Source organism: Odontesthes bonariensis, chromosome 16 (assembly GCF_027942865.1).
Source record: "Odontesthes bonariensis isolate fOdoBon6 chromosome 16, fOdoBon6.hap1, whole genome shotgun sequence".
NCBI classification, from domain to species: Eukaryota; Metazoa; Chordata; class Actinopteri; order Atheriniformes; family Atherinopsidae; genus Odontesthes; species Odontesthes bonariensis.
Genome location: NC_134521.1, coordinates 10,258,486 through 10,278,955, shown reverse-complemented (window position 1 = coordinate 10,278,955; position 20,470 = coordinate 10,258,486). Strand labels below are relative to the sequence as shown.

General features: G+C 40.9%; 1 protein-coding gene across 2 annotated transcripts; it reads right to left on the bottom strand.

Annotated features, from left to right (window-relative positions):
* Window positions 1-1,365: 1,365 nt before the first annotated feature.
* On the bottom strand, window positions 1,366-18,902 carry LOC142402207 (voltage-gated potassium channel subunit beta-3). Of its 2 annotated transcripts, XM_075487766.1 has the most exons (15): window positions 18,597-18,902; window positions 17,441-18,338; window positions 8,973-9,016; window positions 8,840-8,877; window positions 8,581-8,660; window positions 8,385-8,429; window positions 6,424-6,468; window positions 6,297-6,340; window positions 4,648-4,734; window positions 4,418-4,503; window positions 4,177-4,297; window positions 3,990-4,084; window positions 3,757-3,877; window positions 2,970-3,058; window positions 1,366-2,863 (listed from the first exon to the last, which is right to left on the bottom strand). In XM_075487766.1, the coding sequence occupies exons 2-15, from the start codon at window positions 17,695-17,697 to the stop codon at window positions 2,774-2,776; spliced, it is 1,242 nt and encodes a 413-aa protein (XP_075343881.1). In that variant the 5' UTR covers window positions 17,698-18,338; window positions 18,597-18,902; the 3' UTR covers window positions 1,366-2,773. The 2 variants fall into 2 exon arrangements, with proteins under 2 accessions (XP_075343881.1, XP_075343880.1); XM_075487765.1 differs by having other exon boundaries at window positions 17,441-18,902.
* Between the last annotated feature and the right edge of the window lie 1,568 nt (window positions 18,903-20,470).

The window sequence follows — 20,470 nt, the reverse complement described above, 5'->3', positions numbered from 1 at the left end:
CACATCTGTTGCCAGCACACAATTAACAGGCCACATTCTGGGATGGCATGGAGGTGCATTAATGCATGTAACACATCTGTGAATCCATCAATAATACTGACCGATATGTAAAAGTTTCACCATCTGCATGATGTGTTTTATCAGGGAAAATCTTGCTTATTTGCAAGACGATGCCAATTAACATCCTGCACATCCAGCATGGCTCTGCAGTGGGTGCTTAATTGAACTATTTTCAATTATATATGGGCTTTAAATGATGAAACACTTTGCATTTTTATATACACTGAACACAGTGTCCCAAGTGTTTATGTACAGGGTTGTATAAGTGATATAAGTGGCTAATATTTTGTTTAAAATATACTGACTAATCATTCAAAATGAAGCAGTTGGACCACTGAAAATGTGCAAGAAAGATTTACGAACAAGATGTCTTTGTCAGAGTGAAAAGCTCCGGGGAACAGAAAACAACTTGGAGAAGTAATACAAGTCGCGGCGTTATCTCCGTGTTCTTTCATTGTAAATTCCCGTTGCTGCTGTCATCGCCCCCTTCTTTCTGTGTAAGACACTAAAGTTTGAGCCTCTGGAAAGGGTTCCAACCCGATAAGCTTCAGTGGAATGCACTATGCTCCGAATGTTATCTGCCAGTCAGTCAGCTCAAGTCATTGGAAGTTGCAGTGTTTGCAAAGTGGTGACTGTTTAACCACAATAAGAAGAAGCCGTAGCTGAAAGAATAGCTGACCCTTTAGTCCAAATATGAGGGCTTTTTATATATATGTGTAAAGAAAGAGTTTATTCCAAATATGAACTTAGAGGGCTCCCTAATAGTAAGGTTCACTGGGCTGTGTGTATGCATCTCTGGTGCCAAATCGCTGTGCAAATATTTGACTGAATGCTCGGCGTGTTTTTGCGGAACTGCTTAAAACACCAAAATAAACACTTGTTGGAATACGTTCTGAGCTTTGTCTCTTAAAATTGCTTCTTTTAGTCACAGAAATGATACAGTGTGAGTCGAGTCGTCTCTTCTCTTTTTTTTTTTTTGGTTTGTTGATAAAATCTCAGTTAAGCAGGCAGAGTTCCATTTTTACAGATGTGCACCGGAACTGAGCTGCACATCTGTACATCAGAGCGACGCCTCGGCGGCTTCGTCAGGAAAACTGTCACGATCCATGAAGTTAACTTGTATCTTATTTCAACAGTACAACGTAACCCCGTCGGCTACAACAGCTTCATTTGTCTAAAAATACTGCGTCGTTTTCATTGGGAAATCACACAAGGACTAATTCTCCCCCTAACATTACAAAATAATCAACAAAACTAACAAGAAAAGACAGGAAGTGGAACAGTATAAAGAGTCCTCCCAGAGAAATCAGCAGAGAAGCTATATTTTTAGGTTTGAACAAAAAAAAAGGGAAATACATCTGCTAAATTGGACCTCAGGTGACCTTTTATCACGTTGGATAAACTCAGACCTTTAACATTTATTTTCTATGATTTGAAAATCACAGTTTTACCACAGTGTGTCCAAATGCACGAGCCATACGACCTTTCCATACACTCCAAACCTCTGTTTCAAGAACAGTGACAATATTCACACCAACTGCATTATTAAAATGGATTGTTAACATCTTCCTATACAGTTTTAGGACAATATCAAGATTATATGTCGGATGGACACGGCCGTGTCTGCAGACTGCTGAGAGTATTTAAAACAAAGGGCCAAGCAGTACAGGTGCTGAATCAAACTGCTGGACCAATCAGAGTTTAAAGAATAAATAAATAAATTAAATAAAAAGGCTTACAAGGGCACTGCAAATCTACATAAGCCATAAAAGCCATGCCACATTTACGCCCTGTTGGGGCTGTTCTTTCTTAAAGGGACATGCGCACAGTTTACAAACAGGAGGCAAAAGACTGGTGGGAAAGCAGCAGGGTTGGGAAATTCACTTTCAAAAATCTCACCCCCTATTGATTTATGTTCTATTTAACAGTATTCAAAGTCATTTTTTTCCATAATCATTTATTAAATCAGCGTATTTGTAATTTTCTTAAAAGCAATCAGCTTTTTCCTCTTTTTTTTTTTTTTTTTTTTTTTTTTTAAAAGTAATACCAGACTGTCTTTGACAGTGAGATCACTGTAATGACTCTACAAGCGCTACATTGTTCCCAACCCTGTGAAGCAGTGAGCGTGGCAGACCGGTCACATGCACGTTATGGGAATAGCTAGGCTCCACACATGAGTACTAACCTTTGGCTCTCTGGCTGCTGGTTGCTAAACATCATACATAATAACAGGCAGCTGCAAAGGGAGGAGACTCACATGTCCAGTGAAAGCACCGTTCACGCAGTAAAGTTGCATTTGAAGCGCAGAGGCGTGGTTCCTTTTGCGCTTCAGAACATCTAATTAAACAGTCAGATCTGCTTTGACAGCAGCTGAATGTTTTCAAACCGCTCTCGGTTTCTGTAGATGGCCTGTCGCTCTGAGCAGACTTCATCCTGCCTCTACTTAGGCAGAATTTGTCTGTGAACAATCGACAGCGAGCAATATATGACCTGCTTTTTTTTCTTTTTTCTTTCACAATTGAGAGATTTTCTCTTTTTTTTTCATACATGAAACAATGTACTGCGCAAAATGGGTCTGCGCACATACTGGAAGCATAATGTTGCTGAGAACATGCAAGTTGAGTATACAGCAGAGCAAAAAGCGATGTTTCCCTGTGTCGTCGTCTTCTTCTTCTTCTTCTTGAAACATCATCCGTCACTCCGATTTGCATCTTCAAGCGCGTGACTCTTTCTTTGCATGTGGCTTGTTTCCCAGCAGGGCATCAATCTCAGCAATGGTTTGTGGGGTCATTTGGGATAAAATCTGAAACAAAGGAAGGTTGGCTGTCACATGCTGTATCTTCTGGTTTAAACAAATATGGCTTCCAGAGTAAATACTGATGCGTGAGAAAAAAGGAGCAATGTCTTACACCAAGGGCACCGAGGTTCTCGAGTAGCTGGTCTGTGTTGGAAACACCCAGAAGTACTGAGCTGACTCCCTCACTGCGCAGACACCAAGCTGCAGAAAAAGAGAAGGCCCTGAGTCAATTTCCTTGACTTTAGTTGTTATCTGTTAGAAGACAAAGTCCAAATGCATCCATTATGAATAAATGAAAATAATTTAAACTGTTGTGAGAGCATCAGAGTCCGTGTTTGTTGTTGTTTCTGATGTTTTTCATTTAAAATAAAGTTAAATATAAATGAGTGGTATACCGTATCAAAGAAAAGTGACTAAATGCTTTGTTTTTTGCAGGCTCACATTGTGGACATTTAGAACTGAGACACACTGTAAATGTAAATAAAAACGATGCAAATTTCAACCCTATATTCAAATAATGATAGTACAAAAAACTAAAACGTGTTTCAAAACATCTGGTAACAGATGTGTCTGAAAATAATAATTATATTAATCCAAAAAAACAAAGAAAGGCGTAATTTAAATGGAAATCTAAGAGTTGAACTCATAGAAAACATTTCTGTAAGCCTCAAAATGATCATTTATCTCCATTTCTCTGTGCACAATCAATCCGTGGTACTGTGCACGTGCATGCATGTCGTCAGGGTAAACGCTGTGGATCAATAGCTTTGTTACTCAGACAGAATCACACTTAAGATATGAAAAAAAGTTAAAATATCCAGTAACATAATGATTAAATCAACAAAACCTGCATCTGTCATGTTCACACTGTAAAATCAGGCCATTTGACAGCGTGGTACCTATGGCTAACTGAGCAGCAGTGCAGCCCAGTCTGTCTGCCAGTAGATGGAGCTCCTTAATTTTAGCGACCTGCCTGCGGCCCTCCTCACTGCTCACTCGCTCCTTCAGCCACTGGTATCCCTTCAACACAACCGGCATGGAAAACATCAGTGATACAACAAGACTACAAACACAATTGGGCTGATTTTGAGTGAGTCAAATCCCCGACGTGCGTCTGGTAAATCAACCTAACCTTAATTGCTGCTCTGGAGCACTCTGGCACACCATCGCTGTACTTCCCTGTGATTAATCCACAAGCGAGTGGAGACCAGGTCATTGCTCCCACACCTGAGAGAGACAAATAGAGGCCAGTGAAGCAAAATCCACTTTCCGTGAAACACAATTGAGCGAATAAAGCTGTGGGACTGCGAATGTCTGACCGATCTTGTGGTAGAGTTCAGGGAGCTGCACCTCGACCTTATCCCTCTGGAAGTAGTTATACTCTGCCTGCTCACACACAGGTGGTATCAGATTGAACTGGCGTGCAACTGAGTATGCCTCCTGGTGCCAAAGAGATGGAAACCAAATGCTGTGGTTACATATCAGCATGAATGCTAAAAGATGACATCACAGAATTTGTAAAGATCATGATTTTCAAAGTCGTAGCTGAGCATTTATCACCATGATCTCCATGGCACTCCAGCGTGAGGTCCCCCAGTACATGGCCATACCCTGGTTTATTACAAAGGTCATGGCCCGGACAATCTCTGCAAAATCAAAATATAAGGAAAAGCATCTTATTCAAAATGCACAATTTAGAGCATTTCATCACAGCTGTTTCAACCATACTACAATGATAAAACATGCAAATAAGCAAGGAAGAAATGAAAATTCACACGTCTTAAACTGACCTTCCATCGGGCTGTTGACGTCATTTCTGTTAGCAAAAACTATGTCCACATAATCTAGCTGGAGTCTTGATAAGGATCCTCGTAAACCTGTGATGAACAATGATTAATTATTCGACTAAGGCTTACTTAAGCACAGCTGTGTTTCAAGCTAAAACTAAGGTTTCATGTTGACATTCTCACTCAGACTGTGGTAATGAGCTAGCATGTTAGCATGGTTTCTGTGACTGTGCTAACATGCTAATGATTAGCAAGACCATCTTAATTTAAACTCTTTTAACCCAGGCCTATTAATAAAGACAATACATAACCCAGAGGGCACATCATGAAAGTAGCATTCAACTAAATAAAATTGTAATCACTTGATTGGGCTGAGTGAAGTTATTGAGCTATTTGAACCATACATTAACCACTAAATGAAAGCACTGATAGTTATGGCTGTCAGTACGAATCAAGCTATTTTAGTCTGAAGCAAACTGGTGCATTAGCCAGTTGACTGTCTTGCGATACTGTCACAAAGCCACACTGCTGTCACGGCAACAACAAACAAATAATATATAACTGAAGAACATCTGCAGAAAATAACATGGAGCCTCACAGTACAACAAAGACTGCAACAGAATCAATGCTCAGATCAGTACCGGTCTTATGCTTCAAATGATCGCTTTAGGTTCTGGATTAATTTAAACAAATATCCAAATATAAATGTAGATTACTAAACCCAGAACTACACATCAGGCATCTAAGCTATTACTGGCTATTTGTCATTTTGAGCAAAGGAATTTCATCTCAGTGCATCGCAGCTCTCATTAAACTGACAGTTTGTACGAACATTGGAAAGACAAGTTACAACTTTGCTGTAAGGGGGGAGCTCTGCTGTTTAGGGCTGAGTCAGACAAGACAGCCAACACAACCGTAGTGCGACCTTTAGGCTAAAAGTTTGGAAATGTAGCATAGGCTTTATTGTATTTTTTGTCTTGATAGATTGCCCTAATAGATTGATGATGATGCTCAACACAGTATGCCGTTGGAGATGATCTCAAGGTGAACATTTCCTCTTAGATTTAGACTTAAAATAGGTTAAATACAGCAGGAAGTCCTTGCACATCACACAAATCTTGTTTGGTTTAGTTCACATATTGTGCAATAACACGAAATCAAAAAGCTTAGTAACAACAATGGTCAAATAACCCATCCAGCTGTGTGATAAATGGTCACCCCGAGGCCACGACTTCAAGAACAAACTAAGGTGACCTCATACAAGGATTATTTTGGGGAGCGGAGACTGATTAATATAAATGAGATAAACAGCAGTCTTTGCATGCTATTCGCTCTCATCTACATGCTTCATAACCTCCCACCCTGTGTGCTTTTGTGTTTGTTTGATCCCGTCACATGTGAAGACGATCCACTGTCACACTCATCTGCATCTGAACTTGACTTCAGTGATCGTTCTTTTCAGGGATCATTCTGCCTTCTACTTATAAATCATGAATTCACAGGAACTGTGAAGAGGTACATTTGCTTTCATCTTCAAACTACTATGAAACTGAGAAATCTGCTTAATTTTATGGCTTATTGGTGTACAATAGAGAAAGTTACATGTGATGATTCATGGCCCCAACATTTGGGGGTTAAAATACTTGATCTACCTTCAATAATGTGCTTTCTGGAGAGTCCTCTCTCGGTCTCTGCTCTGTGGAGTAACGAAAATACACATTATTGATGCACTGTTGAAATTACAAAAGGGAGAATTGATGAGAAAACTGTTATACTTACTGGCCTCCCCAGTAGATCTTTGTTGTGATGACAAAACTTGAGCGTCTGTCAAGGACACAGTTGAGATGAGCTCAGTTTTAACACCCAAACATCGAATTTGAGAATAAGAATCTTTATCTTTCTGTTCATGTCTACCTTTATATCATGTAAATAGTTTTTTACAGTCGTGTTTTTTTTAGTTGTGCTTGTTGGCTCTGATATGGTGCACTAGAAAATACATAATTAGGCCACTGTGTGTTTCAGTGGAAGTTGGGTGAGTCAGCCACCAAATATGATCTGGGAGTTTTTTGCACTTGATTACATACTTGCCCTTTTATAGTCTTCATGAGGCCAAAACTCTACATTTTCCTAAAAAGTATGACTTTCCCTTGAGATAATTAAGCTGGAACATTTGAAAGTTGCATTTAACAGAAGGATTATCGGGGACAACTTAAAAAACAACAACATTTGTAGTCTAATAGTTAGAGCTTTTTCATGCATATGTTTCAGGCAGGACTCTAAAGTGCGACCTATTTTCTCAATGGTGCAACTAAAAAAAAATCCGAGATCGCACCGGTGCGACCACCCGTTCGAGGGAAAAAAAATAAAGTCTATGCGACTCTGAAAGTATCCCTGTGGTTCAACAACAGACACACATTGGCTGTGTTCGAAACCGCATACTTCTCCTACTACTACTACTACTCATACTAACTTTTTGAGTTAGTATGCGAGTTTGAGTAAGCGAGAAGTTCCCAGATGCATACTAGATTCGTCGAAATGTTGGGTATGCATCATGAGGTTACTACTCGTACTCAAACTACCCAAGATGCAACGTAACGTGACGTCGCCGATCGTCATTTCCTGTCAAATCGGCAGTTTCAAGCTAGCTACAACGAGGGTAGGTTCACTTCCTGTTTTCAAAACAAAAGCACCAATTGTATCGTAATGGCTTTCCCTATGATAAAAGGCAACGGGTATTTTATTTTGTGAAAATAACCGGAAGTGTGTTGCTCACTACGGCTAGCTTTAGTAGCGCCGAATTCGTCGGAACAAAATTGTAAATAGCCGGTATTTTGGCAGGTTTTCAACACGTTGGGGATCTAAACGACTACTTTCTCACCTGAAAATGTTTCAAATGTTGCTAAAGTTTACAGAGTTTAGAGCTTAAGCAAAATCAGCTTCAGGCCAGCTGATTTCAGCTCGGGCAGGAGCGAAATGCATTGTGGGTAAACGCTCTGCATACTAACTCAAAAAGTTAGTAGGAGTAGTAGGAGAAGTATGCGGTTTCGAACACAGCCCAAGTCCGAAATAATTCTTCAGAAGAAAAATGGCTTGAACGTAAACCCGACGTACAGCAATGTTGTCGCGTGCGCACAATTTATAGGAGTCATCGCAGATACATTGAAAAAAAAGACGTCTGTGCTACTTGCGAACAGTGAGTACATGGCATTCACACAGATATCGCCATAAAGGAATGCGTCATTGTGTGCGGCCGTATATTGAGGAGAGGAAGACCGGTGAATATACTGTAGTCCATAAGACATTGAGCCATGAGATGTTCAGTTTGAAGCCCTTAAAACACTTGCAATTTTGATTTAGATTTTCTTTTCATTTCATTTATCTTGAGATGTTTTAAGGTTATTTTTCAGGTCAGTGAAGCACTTTAAGCACCAACACTTTTTCAGTAAGTTTCAGTAAGTAGTAAGTTAAGTTCAATAAGTTTGTAGAATTGTGCTTCAAATAAAGAACTTTATTTTGACCAGATTGCTAGTTAATCATTTACAAGTCAATATTGCCTATATGGACAGCGATTTAAAAAAAAAAACAAAAAACTGCGGTGTTAAATGCATTGCGGTTGAAAATTTGGGTGTACCTAACTTTAGTACTGGTGCACCTAAGAAAAAAAGTTAGGCACACCAGTGCAACCAGTGCAAAAAGTAAGTCTAGAGCCCTGTTCAGTTAGGAACAATTAGTAATATCACCTCCATCCTTTCTTCTTTATAATGGTCCCCAGAGTGATTTCCGCTCTATGGAAAAACACATCATTGATTGTGAGGTTTAACATCATGAGTTAAAGATTTCATCCTTTTTTTAGATGTGAAGCGAGAATAAGGTTTCAAAGAAATCTGCTGTAGAAAAGAGAAGCTTTAATTGCAAACTGGCAGGGGAAAGTCTGACCTTCCAGAAGCGTACACCTCCGCTGTGTCAAACAGGTTCACTCCGTTCTCATAAGCGATGGTCATCAGGTTCTCAGCCATCTGAGGGAACAGAAATGGAGACTGAAAGATTAAGGCGACGGATGCATTCCAATTACCCAAAGGCTGCTTGTGAGAGAAGGATAATATATCAGAGGTAAAACTACTAAAATCTGTGTAATTTTGAGACATTTCTGTGTGAGAAGTGAGTGAAGAGGATGAGGAACCAGTAGAGGTCTCACCTCATCAGAGATCTGCGATCCAAAGGTCACCCATGTGCCTGAACAAGAGCAAAGACGCACGGCTCGGTTTGTTTGACGGGTTTGAAAAGATTCATAAAGACACATTTTTTTCCATGTCTTCAAACCAACTCACCTAACCCGAGGCAGGACACGCGTAGGCCTGACTTTCCCAGGTTCCTGTGAGGGGAATAGAGTCAGAAGCTGAAGGAATAAAGCTCTGTGGCTCTCAAAAAACACACAATGAGTGGGAATTAGTAAGAATCATGATGTGAGATCAACAGTAAAGTGAGAATGATGCTGAATGATGAGGCAACTTTTAAAAAAAGTGATGAATTTCATACTTCATGAGATGTCAGATGAGACTTCTGTACAGCATTCTTCTTTTAATAATTCAATTATATAAAAAGTCCTCAAATCCACTATTTATTAGCAGGATACACATTTAAATTATGTTTCCAACAAAGTAAATTAGATTTGTATCAAGGTAATGTTAAATATTCTCTCCTTTAAATATATATTGTGTATTTTTACAGCTTTGTTTTAATTAAACCAGCCTTCACTTACATGTACTAAATGTCTACTTACTGGAAAATAATAGAATAATATTATTTTAAAAAAAGTGACTCAATTTTGATAATTAGAGCACCTGGAGCACAAAAAACAAACACTGAGAAAGAACAGGTACAGTTAATGGACTCTTCCTCCACTATCTGCTAACAGAAAGTCTGCTGCCTATGGTTAAATCGCTCTAATCATTTCTGAAGAACTCATCTTTTATCCATCTTGTGTCTTCTTCGGTTTGTGCGGTAAGTGGCCCAAAATGCTCCAGAAGAACTAAAGAGGAGTCCAAATTGCCACATCTGATTATCCAGACAGCTGAACTCTGAAAGGCTGTCAGGAAGAAGCGGAGAGCTGCATTTCTGACCAAAGAAGCACGTATGGCTGAAAATGATGTGGGCTTCATTCTCTCCTCCTCCTCCTCCCCCATGGTTGCTCTCCCTCATTCTAATTAGCCTGGGAGCCAGCTGGAGGGGCAGCAGAACTGCAGTGCAACTCACCGCTCGCCGTCTTTTCATCTCTAGCGCCTCTCCCCTCTCTGCTTTTCCGCCTGCGTCCGCCACAAACAACCAAATGCAGACAGACAGATCTGTCACAGCATTTAGACACAGTCAAACGAGTCCTGCTTTTATTTTCCTGGTCTATTTTTAATGCCGGACCTCCAGCTATTTTTGGATCCCTGCATATGAAAGCATGTGTGTCCCACCGTGTTTTTCCTGTGTGTGGGGGGGGGGGCATCGGCGTTCATGTGTGCGCTGCGTGTGGGTGTCAAACGCATACGAGTTGTGTCATCACATGAAAACCCTGTCAAATAGCGCACAGGTGAAAGGTCAGGGATGACATATAAAGGGAAAACGTGTTCATGGGGTTTTGGAGTTGTTGATTCCCTGCATGATAATCTCGCTATTGTTTGTCAGCCAATGACAGCTCTGCATGTTGCCTCACGCTGACAGTCCCTTTGAACACTGGGAGCACATATAAACGAGTTCTTTTAAAGCTTATTCGCTGACATCCTTCACATGAAGCCTTTTCGCTTCACCGCAACTCAGGGAAAGTTAAAAGGGATTTTTTTTTGTTTTTCAAATGTTTGACAAGGTGGGACCAATGCCAACAAATCGAAAAACATTCCCTGCAGTTTTAAAGGGATAGTTCGCCTCTTTTGACATGAAGCTGTATGACATCCCATATTAGCAATATCATTTATGACCATTTTCTTACACCCTGTTGCGTCCTGTGAGCCGAGTTCCAGCCTCGTTTTGGCGTTGACAAAAGTAGTCCGGCTAGTTTGCTAGGGTCCCGAAAATAAAGTGTCTTGCTTCTCAAAACAATATGCGTTCAAAAGAGTAATACATTTGCATCACAAAATTGTCCCTCCAGAAAAAGTCAGACCTCACAATCGCTTGGCGCTATTTCTCTCTACCTTCACATCACTGCCTGCTGTGTAAACTGTGCAGACCGAAGTGCAGACCGAGCAGTCCCCTGCTTCCGAGCAGTAAACACCGTAACAGGCGCGGCTATCGCTAAGTGGCTGAGAGTATTGATATGAAGGGAGGCAAAAATAGCGCCAAGCTATTGTGAAGTCTGACTTTTTCTGGAGGGACGATTTTATGATGCAAATGTATTACTCTTTTGTACGCATATTGTTTTGAGAAGCAAGACATTTTATTTTCGGGACCCTAGCAAACTAGTCGCACTACCTTCGTCAATGCCAAAATGAGGCTGGAACTCGGCTCACAGGACGCAGCAGGGGGTAAGAAAATGTTCATAAATTATATCGCTAAAATGGGATGTCATACAGCTTCATGTCAAAAGAGGCGAACTATCCCTTTAATGTATCCGATCAGGATAGCTGCTGAATCTGAGCACCGAGAGGCCAAAGTACAATCCCAAACTTGTATTTAGGTAGTTAAATCTTCAGAATTACTGAAGAATCTAAGCAGCCTGTTTTTTTTTCTGTTTTCCACCTGTGCCACCTCTTCTTGCCATACTTTTCTTTCCATATTGTACCACCACGACAAACAGAAAGGTTATGCATGAAAGCAACAAAAACACAACGGCAAAACATGAGTCAGCGTAAAGGAAAATGTCAAGCATCCAGGAGAATCACCGGCTGTTACACAAGTGCGTGCCTCTCTGTTTTAATGTGCTTATGCTTTTTAAATATGGAACACGAGTGCGTGCCTCTCTCATATCGACACGTTTGGTTCACACTGTCAATCAATGCATCACGCCTGGAGCAAATGAGAGGCCGGCGTGCAAGCTTGTTGTGTCCAGTAAAATGTTTCTGTGTGTTTGCTGTGGGCAGTGGAGGATGTCATTGTTTCTGTGTGTGACAACTGCCCACCCACCCCTCCCTGCTCTCAACTCCACCGCTCTCTGCAGTGCTGCAGTCTGCTAAATTACTATCTGAGTGTCTGGAGAGACACATGCTCACTCTTTCCTCTCACCATCTCCCTTATGAGAGTCTTTCCCACTGTCTCTCCCGCGCGCATATACGCAGACAGCTGGCCTTTATTTCTTCTGATGCAGGGCTAAAAAAATGGACATTATCTTTAACGTGTGATGATTCACGTGAATATTCACGCTTGGTGTGTTTTTCACTCGAACGCAGGGACAGATCTAAATACGGAGACGCATGAATGCACTCATGAGCAGGGCACAGGAACACAGATGCTTCTCTGAAGCCCCTATAAACCAGGCTCCCTGTTTTTTTTCCTCTTGCTATAAATCATGATCTCCAAACGAGGTGATTATAGGGACTTGGCTGTTCCTTCCATACATTATTAACAGAGGAGAGAGAGGAGGCACACAGGTGCGCTGTCACGGTGTAGTCAGCATTTTAACCTGTGCTGACATTTACAGTTGGTTTTCACCCGAGACAGAAGGAAGACACTGTGTGCAGATGGTTAAGCGCAGATGATGGAATCTGTTTCTCTGCTGTTGTCATAAAACGCCACACACACCTCCTCCACAGGGAAGCACACCTAGATATTAATAACATCCACGTCACTGTGTGCTTATACACCAGTTTTCTGAACACAAACTGTGGGAAGATGGTGGACTTTTAATAACACCGATTTTCACACGTAGTACAGTCTCATTTTTACTCTCGATAAACCTTCAAACAAAGTAGTTTCAGTGAGAAGTGAGATCTAAAAAATTAGGAGCCAGGTCTCAACTTGTGTGGCTCAATATCAAGTTAAGTGACAACATGTTTTGTTGGCTGAACTTGGCTGCTAAACTTTAAGGGACAACTTAAAATGCTAAACAAGACAGTTGATGATTTTATTTCTGAGATATTAAAAGCTATAAGAGGGGATCTTGTCTGTGTAAAAGCGTCAGAATCAGCCACCATGTTCAAAAGGTCTGTGCTGCAGTTTTACGTCTAAGAGACGAATAAAGATGATTTTATAATAAAGATGTTCGATGTTTTGTTTCAGTTTCCATCTGCCAGCTGAAAAATGATTAAATATAGTCAGTAAATCCGTCAGTTTAGTTTGTACTTTTAATAAATTCAAGTAAAACTTTGTTAGAAACATTTATTTTACTCTGCATGCTCATATTGAAGAACTTAATATTTGGTCAAATTAAGATTTTTTATAGTATCCTTGATTAAGTTACAATTAAACTATTTTCAACAAAAATTACATATTTGAAAATGTAAAAAATATGTAGATTTTTTTTAAAAAATGTAGGCCTTTTTCAGGCTTCTTTAGGCTACTTTGCTCTTACATAATGAGATGAAATTAAATAAAAAAATTCCTTTCATCCCAAAGGAAAATGACAGTACTGCATCATATTATTTTATAATTTGTTGTTCCAAACAGGCCAGCGGATGGCTGCTTCCATCAGCATTCATTTATCGACTAATTGATGCCTCGTTAAACAACAATGACCCAGAGGTCACTCCACAGTTTGAATAGATTAAGTTATCTGATTCGTATACTTCTACAAACGTTTAAATCTCTTGAACATGCAGCTTTGTAAGTAATAAAAGCATTGTTGGGTTTCATGACTTATAATTACAAGCTTCAGCAACAATGTAATAGAATAGTTTGGATGTATTCTGGTTGAGAGCCAGGCTGAAATAAAGCAAGTTGAGGTACAGCGTGAATTTTCTTAAAACTTGTTGGGCCTCATGATGTGTCGGTAATCTGTTCATCCAACTGGAAACTCAACAACAAAAATCCAGAGGGGAAGAGAGCTGAAGGGCATGAGTGTCTCTGCTGCGCTGTTGTTCTCCGCTGTGCTGCACAAAGTTGTTTCCAGTATTCACTAATCATCTGAACAATATGAAGCCATATTTGTAACTTAATTAATAATATTGACGCCACTTATTTTCACTGATTGGGATTTTTGACAAAACCGTTTGGGTTTTAAATATCTAAGAATAAAGTCTGTTTGCAGCGTGTGTGTAGAATTGTGGATAAAACTAACAAACTGAAGCTTAATGAATAAGAGATATCTGAACCTGAGTTCAGACAATGTGAACAATACTTCATCAGCTGCTGTAGGCCGAAAAAAGGAGGCCAGATGTGGTTATTCATTAAAATATTAAGGATTACTATAACCCCACTACATATTGTACACCATTTACATTTTCTATTCAACTTCTGCTGTTGAAGTTACTAAAACTCATGCCATAACATTGCTGGTTATTGCCTACAGTGGCCAGTATGCAGCATACAGTGATGTGCTCCCTTGGAAACAGATTGAGGATGAAGTTTATTTTGAGACATCACACTTTCTCATCAAAGCAAGAGGTCCTATACAGGTCCTCAGTCTTCCTTTTGAGGACAGCTACTCATATGCATTTTAAGTCAAAACAGCTGGATTTTGCAGGTAAACTGAGCAAACATGTCCACCAACCAGGTGGTTTATGTTTAAATGTGTTTTCTCACAGTCCTGCCATTGTTCACAGTTCCTGTGTACAAGTTTCCCAGTGCACTAAGCTGGGGCTGTGTAAAGTGATAGAAATGTTAGCTAAGATTTGCAATGTGATGCTAATGTGATGCTAATGTTAGCTGAGGTGTAGCTATCAACTGCATCACATTACCAGCTGATAACACTCAATCCAAAGGCTCAGATTATCCATTTCTGTTATGTTTCCAATATTAGTGAAAGCAATGGAAAGTGAATATTTTGTCATTGTGCTAATTTAACTTGTGAATTGTGTGATTTAGCTTCTGACCCAAGGACTCAGGTCAGCTGGTCCAGTCCAGAGTCCAGACTAAACATGGAGAAGCAGCATTTAGCTGTTATGCTGCAAACAAGTGGAACAAACTGTCCAAATGGAGATATTTTTAAATCCATGTTAAAAACATTTTTTTCTCATGTGTCTATGCATGAAATCTGCACGATATCTTTTAACTTATCCAGACTGTTGCTTGTTTTTAATCATTTTAATTCTGCTATTTGTTTCTCTTTATATTCTTTTATGTATTTTTAATGCTTCTTCCACTCCCTGCTGCAATGCTTTTATTTTATGTAAAGCACTTTGAATTGTTTTGTACATGAAATGTGCTATACAAATAAATTTGACTTTGACACACATTTTCTTCTCGAGAATCCTTCTGGTTTGAGTATGCCCGGCAAAATTACTCAAATATTTGGTCTGGCTATTGCATAGACAGGACAGGTCTGTCAGGGGTTTGTGGTGTTCATAGAGCCTCATTCACTGACTGAGGAAAAAAAAATGTTTGGTCACACTTTTAAGGCCATTTTAAGGCCATGGGAGATTTATCACAGCAAAGACCTCAAAATGTACGATTCTTAGGAATACAGATAAATCACTACTGGAGAGAAACTTTGAAATGAGGACAGTTCCTTTCCAGTTCACTTTCTTAGTGTAGCTCAGTTACAATAAGACGTCTCAGAACCCCAAAACTCATTTTAAAAATTATTGTATCTTGCTAGTATGATATTTCACTATTTCTGACATGTCACTGTTGGATGCTTCCCTACTTGCATGTTTTGCCTCTCGTTCCGCATTAACATCAAGGCATCCAGCTGCCTGCCACTGACACGATTTGTAAAATTGGTGAGCAACAGTTGCAGATACATCAAAGACATTTTACACAGCGTCAATTTTGAGTAGTTTTTTCTGAATAATGCTAATTTATGTCTACACAGATGGGGAAATATTTGGTTTAAATGAAATTCTTGGGCTCTGACGGCACGCTTATTGAGATTGTATTGAAATGAAAGAGGTTTTATCTTGTCATATATTTAATTTTTTATCATCTATCATGAAAAGAGAGGACCTGCTTGCTTTGGTGTCAGACAATTTTCTCATGACGGAGCTGACTGCTAGAGACATCCCTCAAAAAAGAGAATAAATTATACACACACGCACACCACAATGCTGCAGTGCACTGTGAAAAATAAATGGGGAGTATTTTAAAGGAAATTAGTCATACATTTTAATCAAAAGCTGCAGAGACAACAGACATGGTCTGACACTTGTCTGGGAGTTATGAGCTCTGAGCTTAATAAGCTAGCAGAGGGGGTAGAAAAGATGTACTCAAACAGGGCCAATAATGGCAAAGATAGGAGCCATCTGGAAAATAGGATTAGATCAAATTCATTCCCAACTGTTCAATTCTGCTATATTGTGGTATTCATTTGGCTTCAATCAGCGTCATATTAACAAACTGCCCACATCGACTCTGACATGCACTGTCTCACTCAAACAGGATGCAGACATGTTTTGTGCAGACTAGCTTGATCATTCGAGTAGAGTCGAACGCAACCACCGCATCCAGACTACATAAAGCCGGGCGCTGGAGCTTCGTGCAGACTCTGCTGAAAAGAGGACTGATAAGCGACAGCAGTGCCAGCTGATTAGAGAAGAAAACAAAAACTAAAGGCCAGGGGAGTTGCCAGTGGCAACCTAGCTGGCCTTATGCTGTTCAGACTTATTGTGCCGCTGCATTCCCTATTAGTGACATTTTTCAAGAGCACAAGCAGAAAAATCCATCTATATCACAAGTATTTATGCAGTTCTTAAGGAAGAGACAGTAGTGGAGATATCCCAGTTTTGTCATGAACCCTGTTCCCTTTTTGAGCATCCAATTAATTGAGAACAAAATTGCCTGAAGAGAATGGCAGGAATTCAATCAACCTGATTACCAGGAAAACAGGTCATTAAAACTCTCCTCCTAGTTATTGAATTTTTCCAGTCTAACTGTAAGTAACATATAGTATAAGGCGACGCTCTGCAGTGATATATCAAAGTGCATGTTTTGTGCATTTTATCCATATGAACATGCATATTTCCCACTGCTTTAAGAATCCCTCTGTGCATCAAAGCTGCATGAGCTGCTGTTCTCGTCAAGCTGAGGCTCTAATCCATCAAGCTGAAGTGAACCCAGCACAAACAAGTCTTTTCTCGCTTTTTTATCTGGTCTGTTTTTCTTTCCTACCTCATGACTCAGACATGGTTTGTGCGACAGTGGGGTTTTTTTTTTGTGCAGAAGACACTTGGCTGAGCAGTTATTTCATGGTAATGAAAAATGCTTTCAAAGCAAGGTAACCTGGGGTGATTTTCAGAGAGCTGTTATTGGAGGTAGTTTTTTTTTTTTTATTAATCTGCAGCAATGAGCACAAGGCCAGAGCAAAATCTGCATTAAGTCTAAGGCAAATGCTCCTATATGCATACTGTGAGTTTTAGAGTGATAAGATTATGGCTATTTTGCATGGATTATATTAGTTTCCATCCATCAGCATTAGCATTTTTAGGAGCTGATGTTAGTGCACTGTCTGAAGTGCTTTTTTATTTGGCAAATGAACATGTAGACCGTGCTAACAGGTCATGGTGGGCACCTTGGTGTCATTTCACCTCACTCTCACTTCAACAGAGACATAGACAGGAATAAGACGCTGTTTCTGGTGGAGGGTTTTCCCGCTAATGCGGAGTATGATAATCTACTATATGAGGATCATGCAGAAATCAAATAAGCAAAGCCACATGAGTCAGATCCCACTGATGTAAACGAGCCATTCAGGCATGAAGCTCCAGCTCCTCCTCTGATCCATACTCACCTGTACTTCATATTGGTGTGGCGCCCCATGGCCTCCTTCATGTGGGCATGGCCCTGCGGAGTCTGACGGGACCCGGGGCCCTCCCTGGTCTTGACAGAGCCTTGGGACATGTAGTTGCCATTGCTCCCTTGTCCGCTGCCTCCTCCTCCTACTCCTCCACTGCTTCCACCGGGCGGTGGAGCAGTGCGAAGGCCACAGAGCCGGTCCTCGCTGCGACTCTTCAGGTTGTGCTCAGTGCATGCGAAAGACACCTGCATCCTGCCTGTGAGTCGCGGTGTGACTTATTTTCAGAGTCAGAGGTGTGTGTGTGTGTAGGAGGACTTTGGGGGAAGTCACACAAACAGTAATGCCTACAAACTACTGGTGCTGATAGACACCGTTTCCTGTTGTGCTGTTGTGGCAACGCAGAGATGCTCACACAAAGAGCTCAGACAGGGCAGGTCAGAGATTTTGGCTGAGAGTTGGTGGGAGCAGGCGACGGTCCAGCCTCTAACACATCACACACAGAGTTACCGTCTGCTCTGTCTCCCGTCTGATGATGCGAAACTGGCAAAAGGCTCTTAGAGTTTTCACACTTACAAGATGCATCAGGGCTGCCCTCCAAGAATCATCAGGAGGCTTGTGAGCTCTCAGCAGTCCTCAGACGAATTTGGGGATGTGGCAGTTCTTGGGAAGCCCAAACCCCTCAGAGTAATAGATGCCTCCCTGGGGAGCGTCAGTCGCTCGGCCTTTTTCCCACAGACATGCACAGGCTCATACGCCTTATGTTGGGTGATACAGCACTTGCCAGCTTGCTGTTTTCTCTTCAGCTGAGGTTAGTTGAGTCTGTCTTGAGCTCAGGAGCTCCGGAGTGTGCCGCAGCAGGAAAGACACAATCACAGCTACAGGCATCCTAGCACTTCGCGTCGAGATGAGGCATATTTTTCAAAAAAAAAAAAAAAAGAAAGAAAGAAAGAAGAAGAAGCTCAATTACTCGAATTTACATTGCCGTTTAAGGATAGTCCGAACAGGATGCAGAGACTTGATATGATGCGAATTCAACCATCCAAACCCCACCGATGCATCATCGCCCCGCAGCCTCGCGCAGCATCAATTTGATGCAAGAGAGGGAAAGTGGCAACAAATTCAACAGACACACAGAGCCGGTTTGCGTTACCTTCAGGGCTTCAAGTAGTTCACGCACCGGCAACGGCGGCAGCTGTGCAGGTCTCCTGTTATTCGACACAATCTCACGGTGCGCGGATTTAACAGAATAAATACCGGCATACTGGCCCAAAAATCAGCTGCAGCAGACATCTGAATCGCTCGATGTCGCCTCTTGGCTCTCCCTCAGCATCATTTTTGTCAGCTAGCCAGCCTTTTATTTTATTTTCCTTTTTCCAGAAGCGCCAAAAATGTTCACGACACACAAGCAGTGTGGGGGTTTGCGAGATAACTCCGTGTATGTGTGTGTGTGTGTGTTGCTCTCACTCTCTGCTTCTATCTCTCCCCCTCTCTGGGGTGTGATCTCTACATTTTTCATCACACTGGCGTACACACATTTCTTCGCATTAAGCAATTAATGGAGCCACTGTGTTCTCACTGTGACACAAAATGTTTTCTTATATTCCCACAGAGAGGACCGTCGCATGAATTCTTAAATTTTCACTTTATTTTTCACTCAAATGGAGAAAGCGCCTTGTTTTTCCACATGTGGCTGCAGGAATCTTTCTTTCCACCACACCCATGATCCCATACAAAACGGTGGGCCCATCTATATGTCTTCCACGTATTTGAATGATGAATTACTAGTCATACTCAAACTGTCTGATTGTCACATCTAACAAAGAGTAGGCAGGCACACATCACATCTTAAGAAGGCATTTCACATCATACTGCATGACATCAAATCAAATTAATATCAAATTGATTTGTTATTTGTTTGCCAGGCAGTGAAAATAGTCCTTTCAAAGCTATGTTTAAGATTTTAACTACGCTGCCATGTCCTTGGAGAAAACTGTCAATCCAAAAGACTTCATGTTCAGTGTTTGCCCTGCTGGGTCTACTCCCCTCAGCGTGCAATCTGCAAAAATACCTCACATGTGCATAAAAAAAACCCACACACATTCATCACTTCTGTCAATTTGCTCTCAGATCTCATGCAGAAGGTTTTTTTTTTTTTAAAGCAGGCTGCAGTCCCTGAGCAGATTGTAGGGCAAGCAGCTGTCAGCAGAATGTAACTTTGATCAGCACCTTTCATAGATAAATGCTTTGCAAGCTGGGACGGAGGAAGTTTCCAGGTGCACAGGCCACCCAATGTGCCTTTACACCACCCAAAAAAGCAAATAATTACAAATAAAAACAAAATGCAATGATTTGTAAATTTCATAAACAAACATTTTATTCGCAATAGGACACAGAAAACATATCAAATGTTAGCAAGTTGCTACTTCCTGAAAAATAGTAGCTCAACTTGAATTTAATGACAGTGACACGTTTCAAAAAGGTTGGGACGAGAGCAACAAAAGGCTGGAAAAGGCAACAGGTCAGTGACATGATGGGGTATAAAAAGATCACCTGAGACTAAATGCATTCAGATTGTGAAGACTTTGAATGTCCATCGTCTATAGTACAACATATCATCAAAAGATGACACAAAGAAAGCCTGGCGACGTCTGTGTCCGCAAGGCTGATGGATAAAAACTGGATTCCAGCTATATTTGGGCCCTCAGGCAGTACTGCGTTTAAAAACAGACGCGATTCTGTGGTGGAAATCACTGCATTGTCTCAGAAACAACAACAGAAATCTCTGTCTTTGAAGCTACATTTGAACATGATCCAGAAATGCTGTCATCTTCTCCGGGACCAAGCTCAATTCAAATGAACTCAGACATCCGTGGACCATCTGGTTTGCTGTCAGCACTCAGTTTAAAGGTCTGGATCGGTGATGGTATGAGGCGCATTAGTGAGTTTATGGAGCTGGCAACTTGCACATCTGGACAGACACCATCAAGCATTGCTTTGTGGTCGAAGAGCCAAGTGATGGAGGAG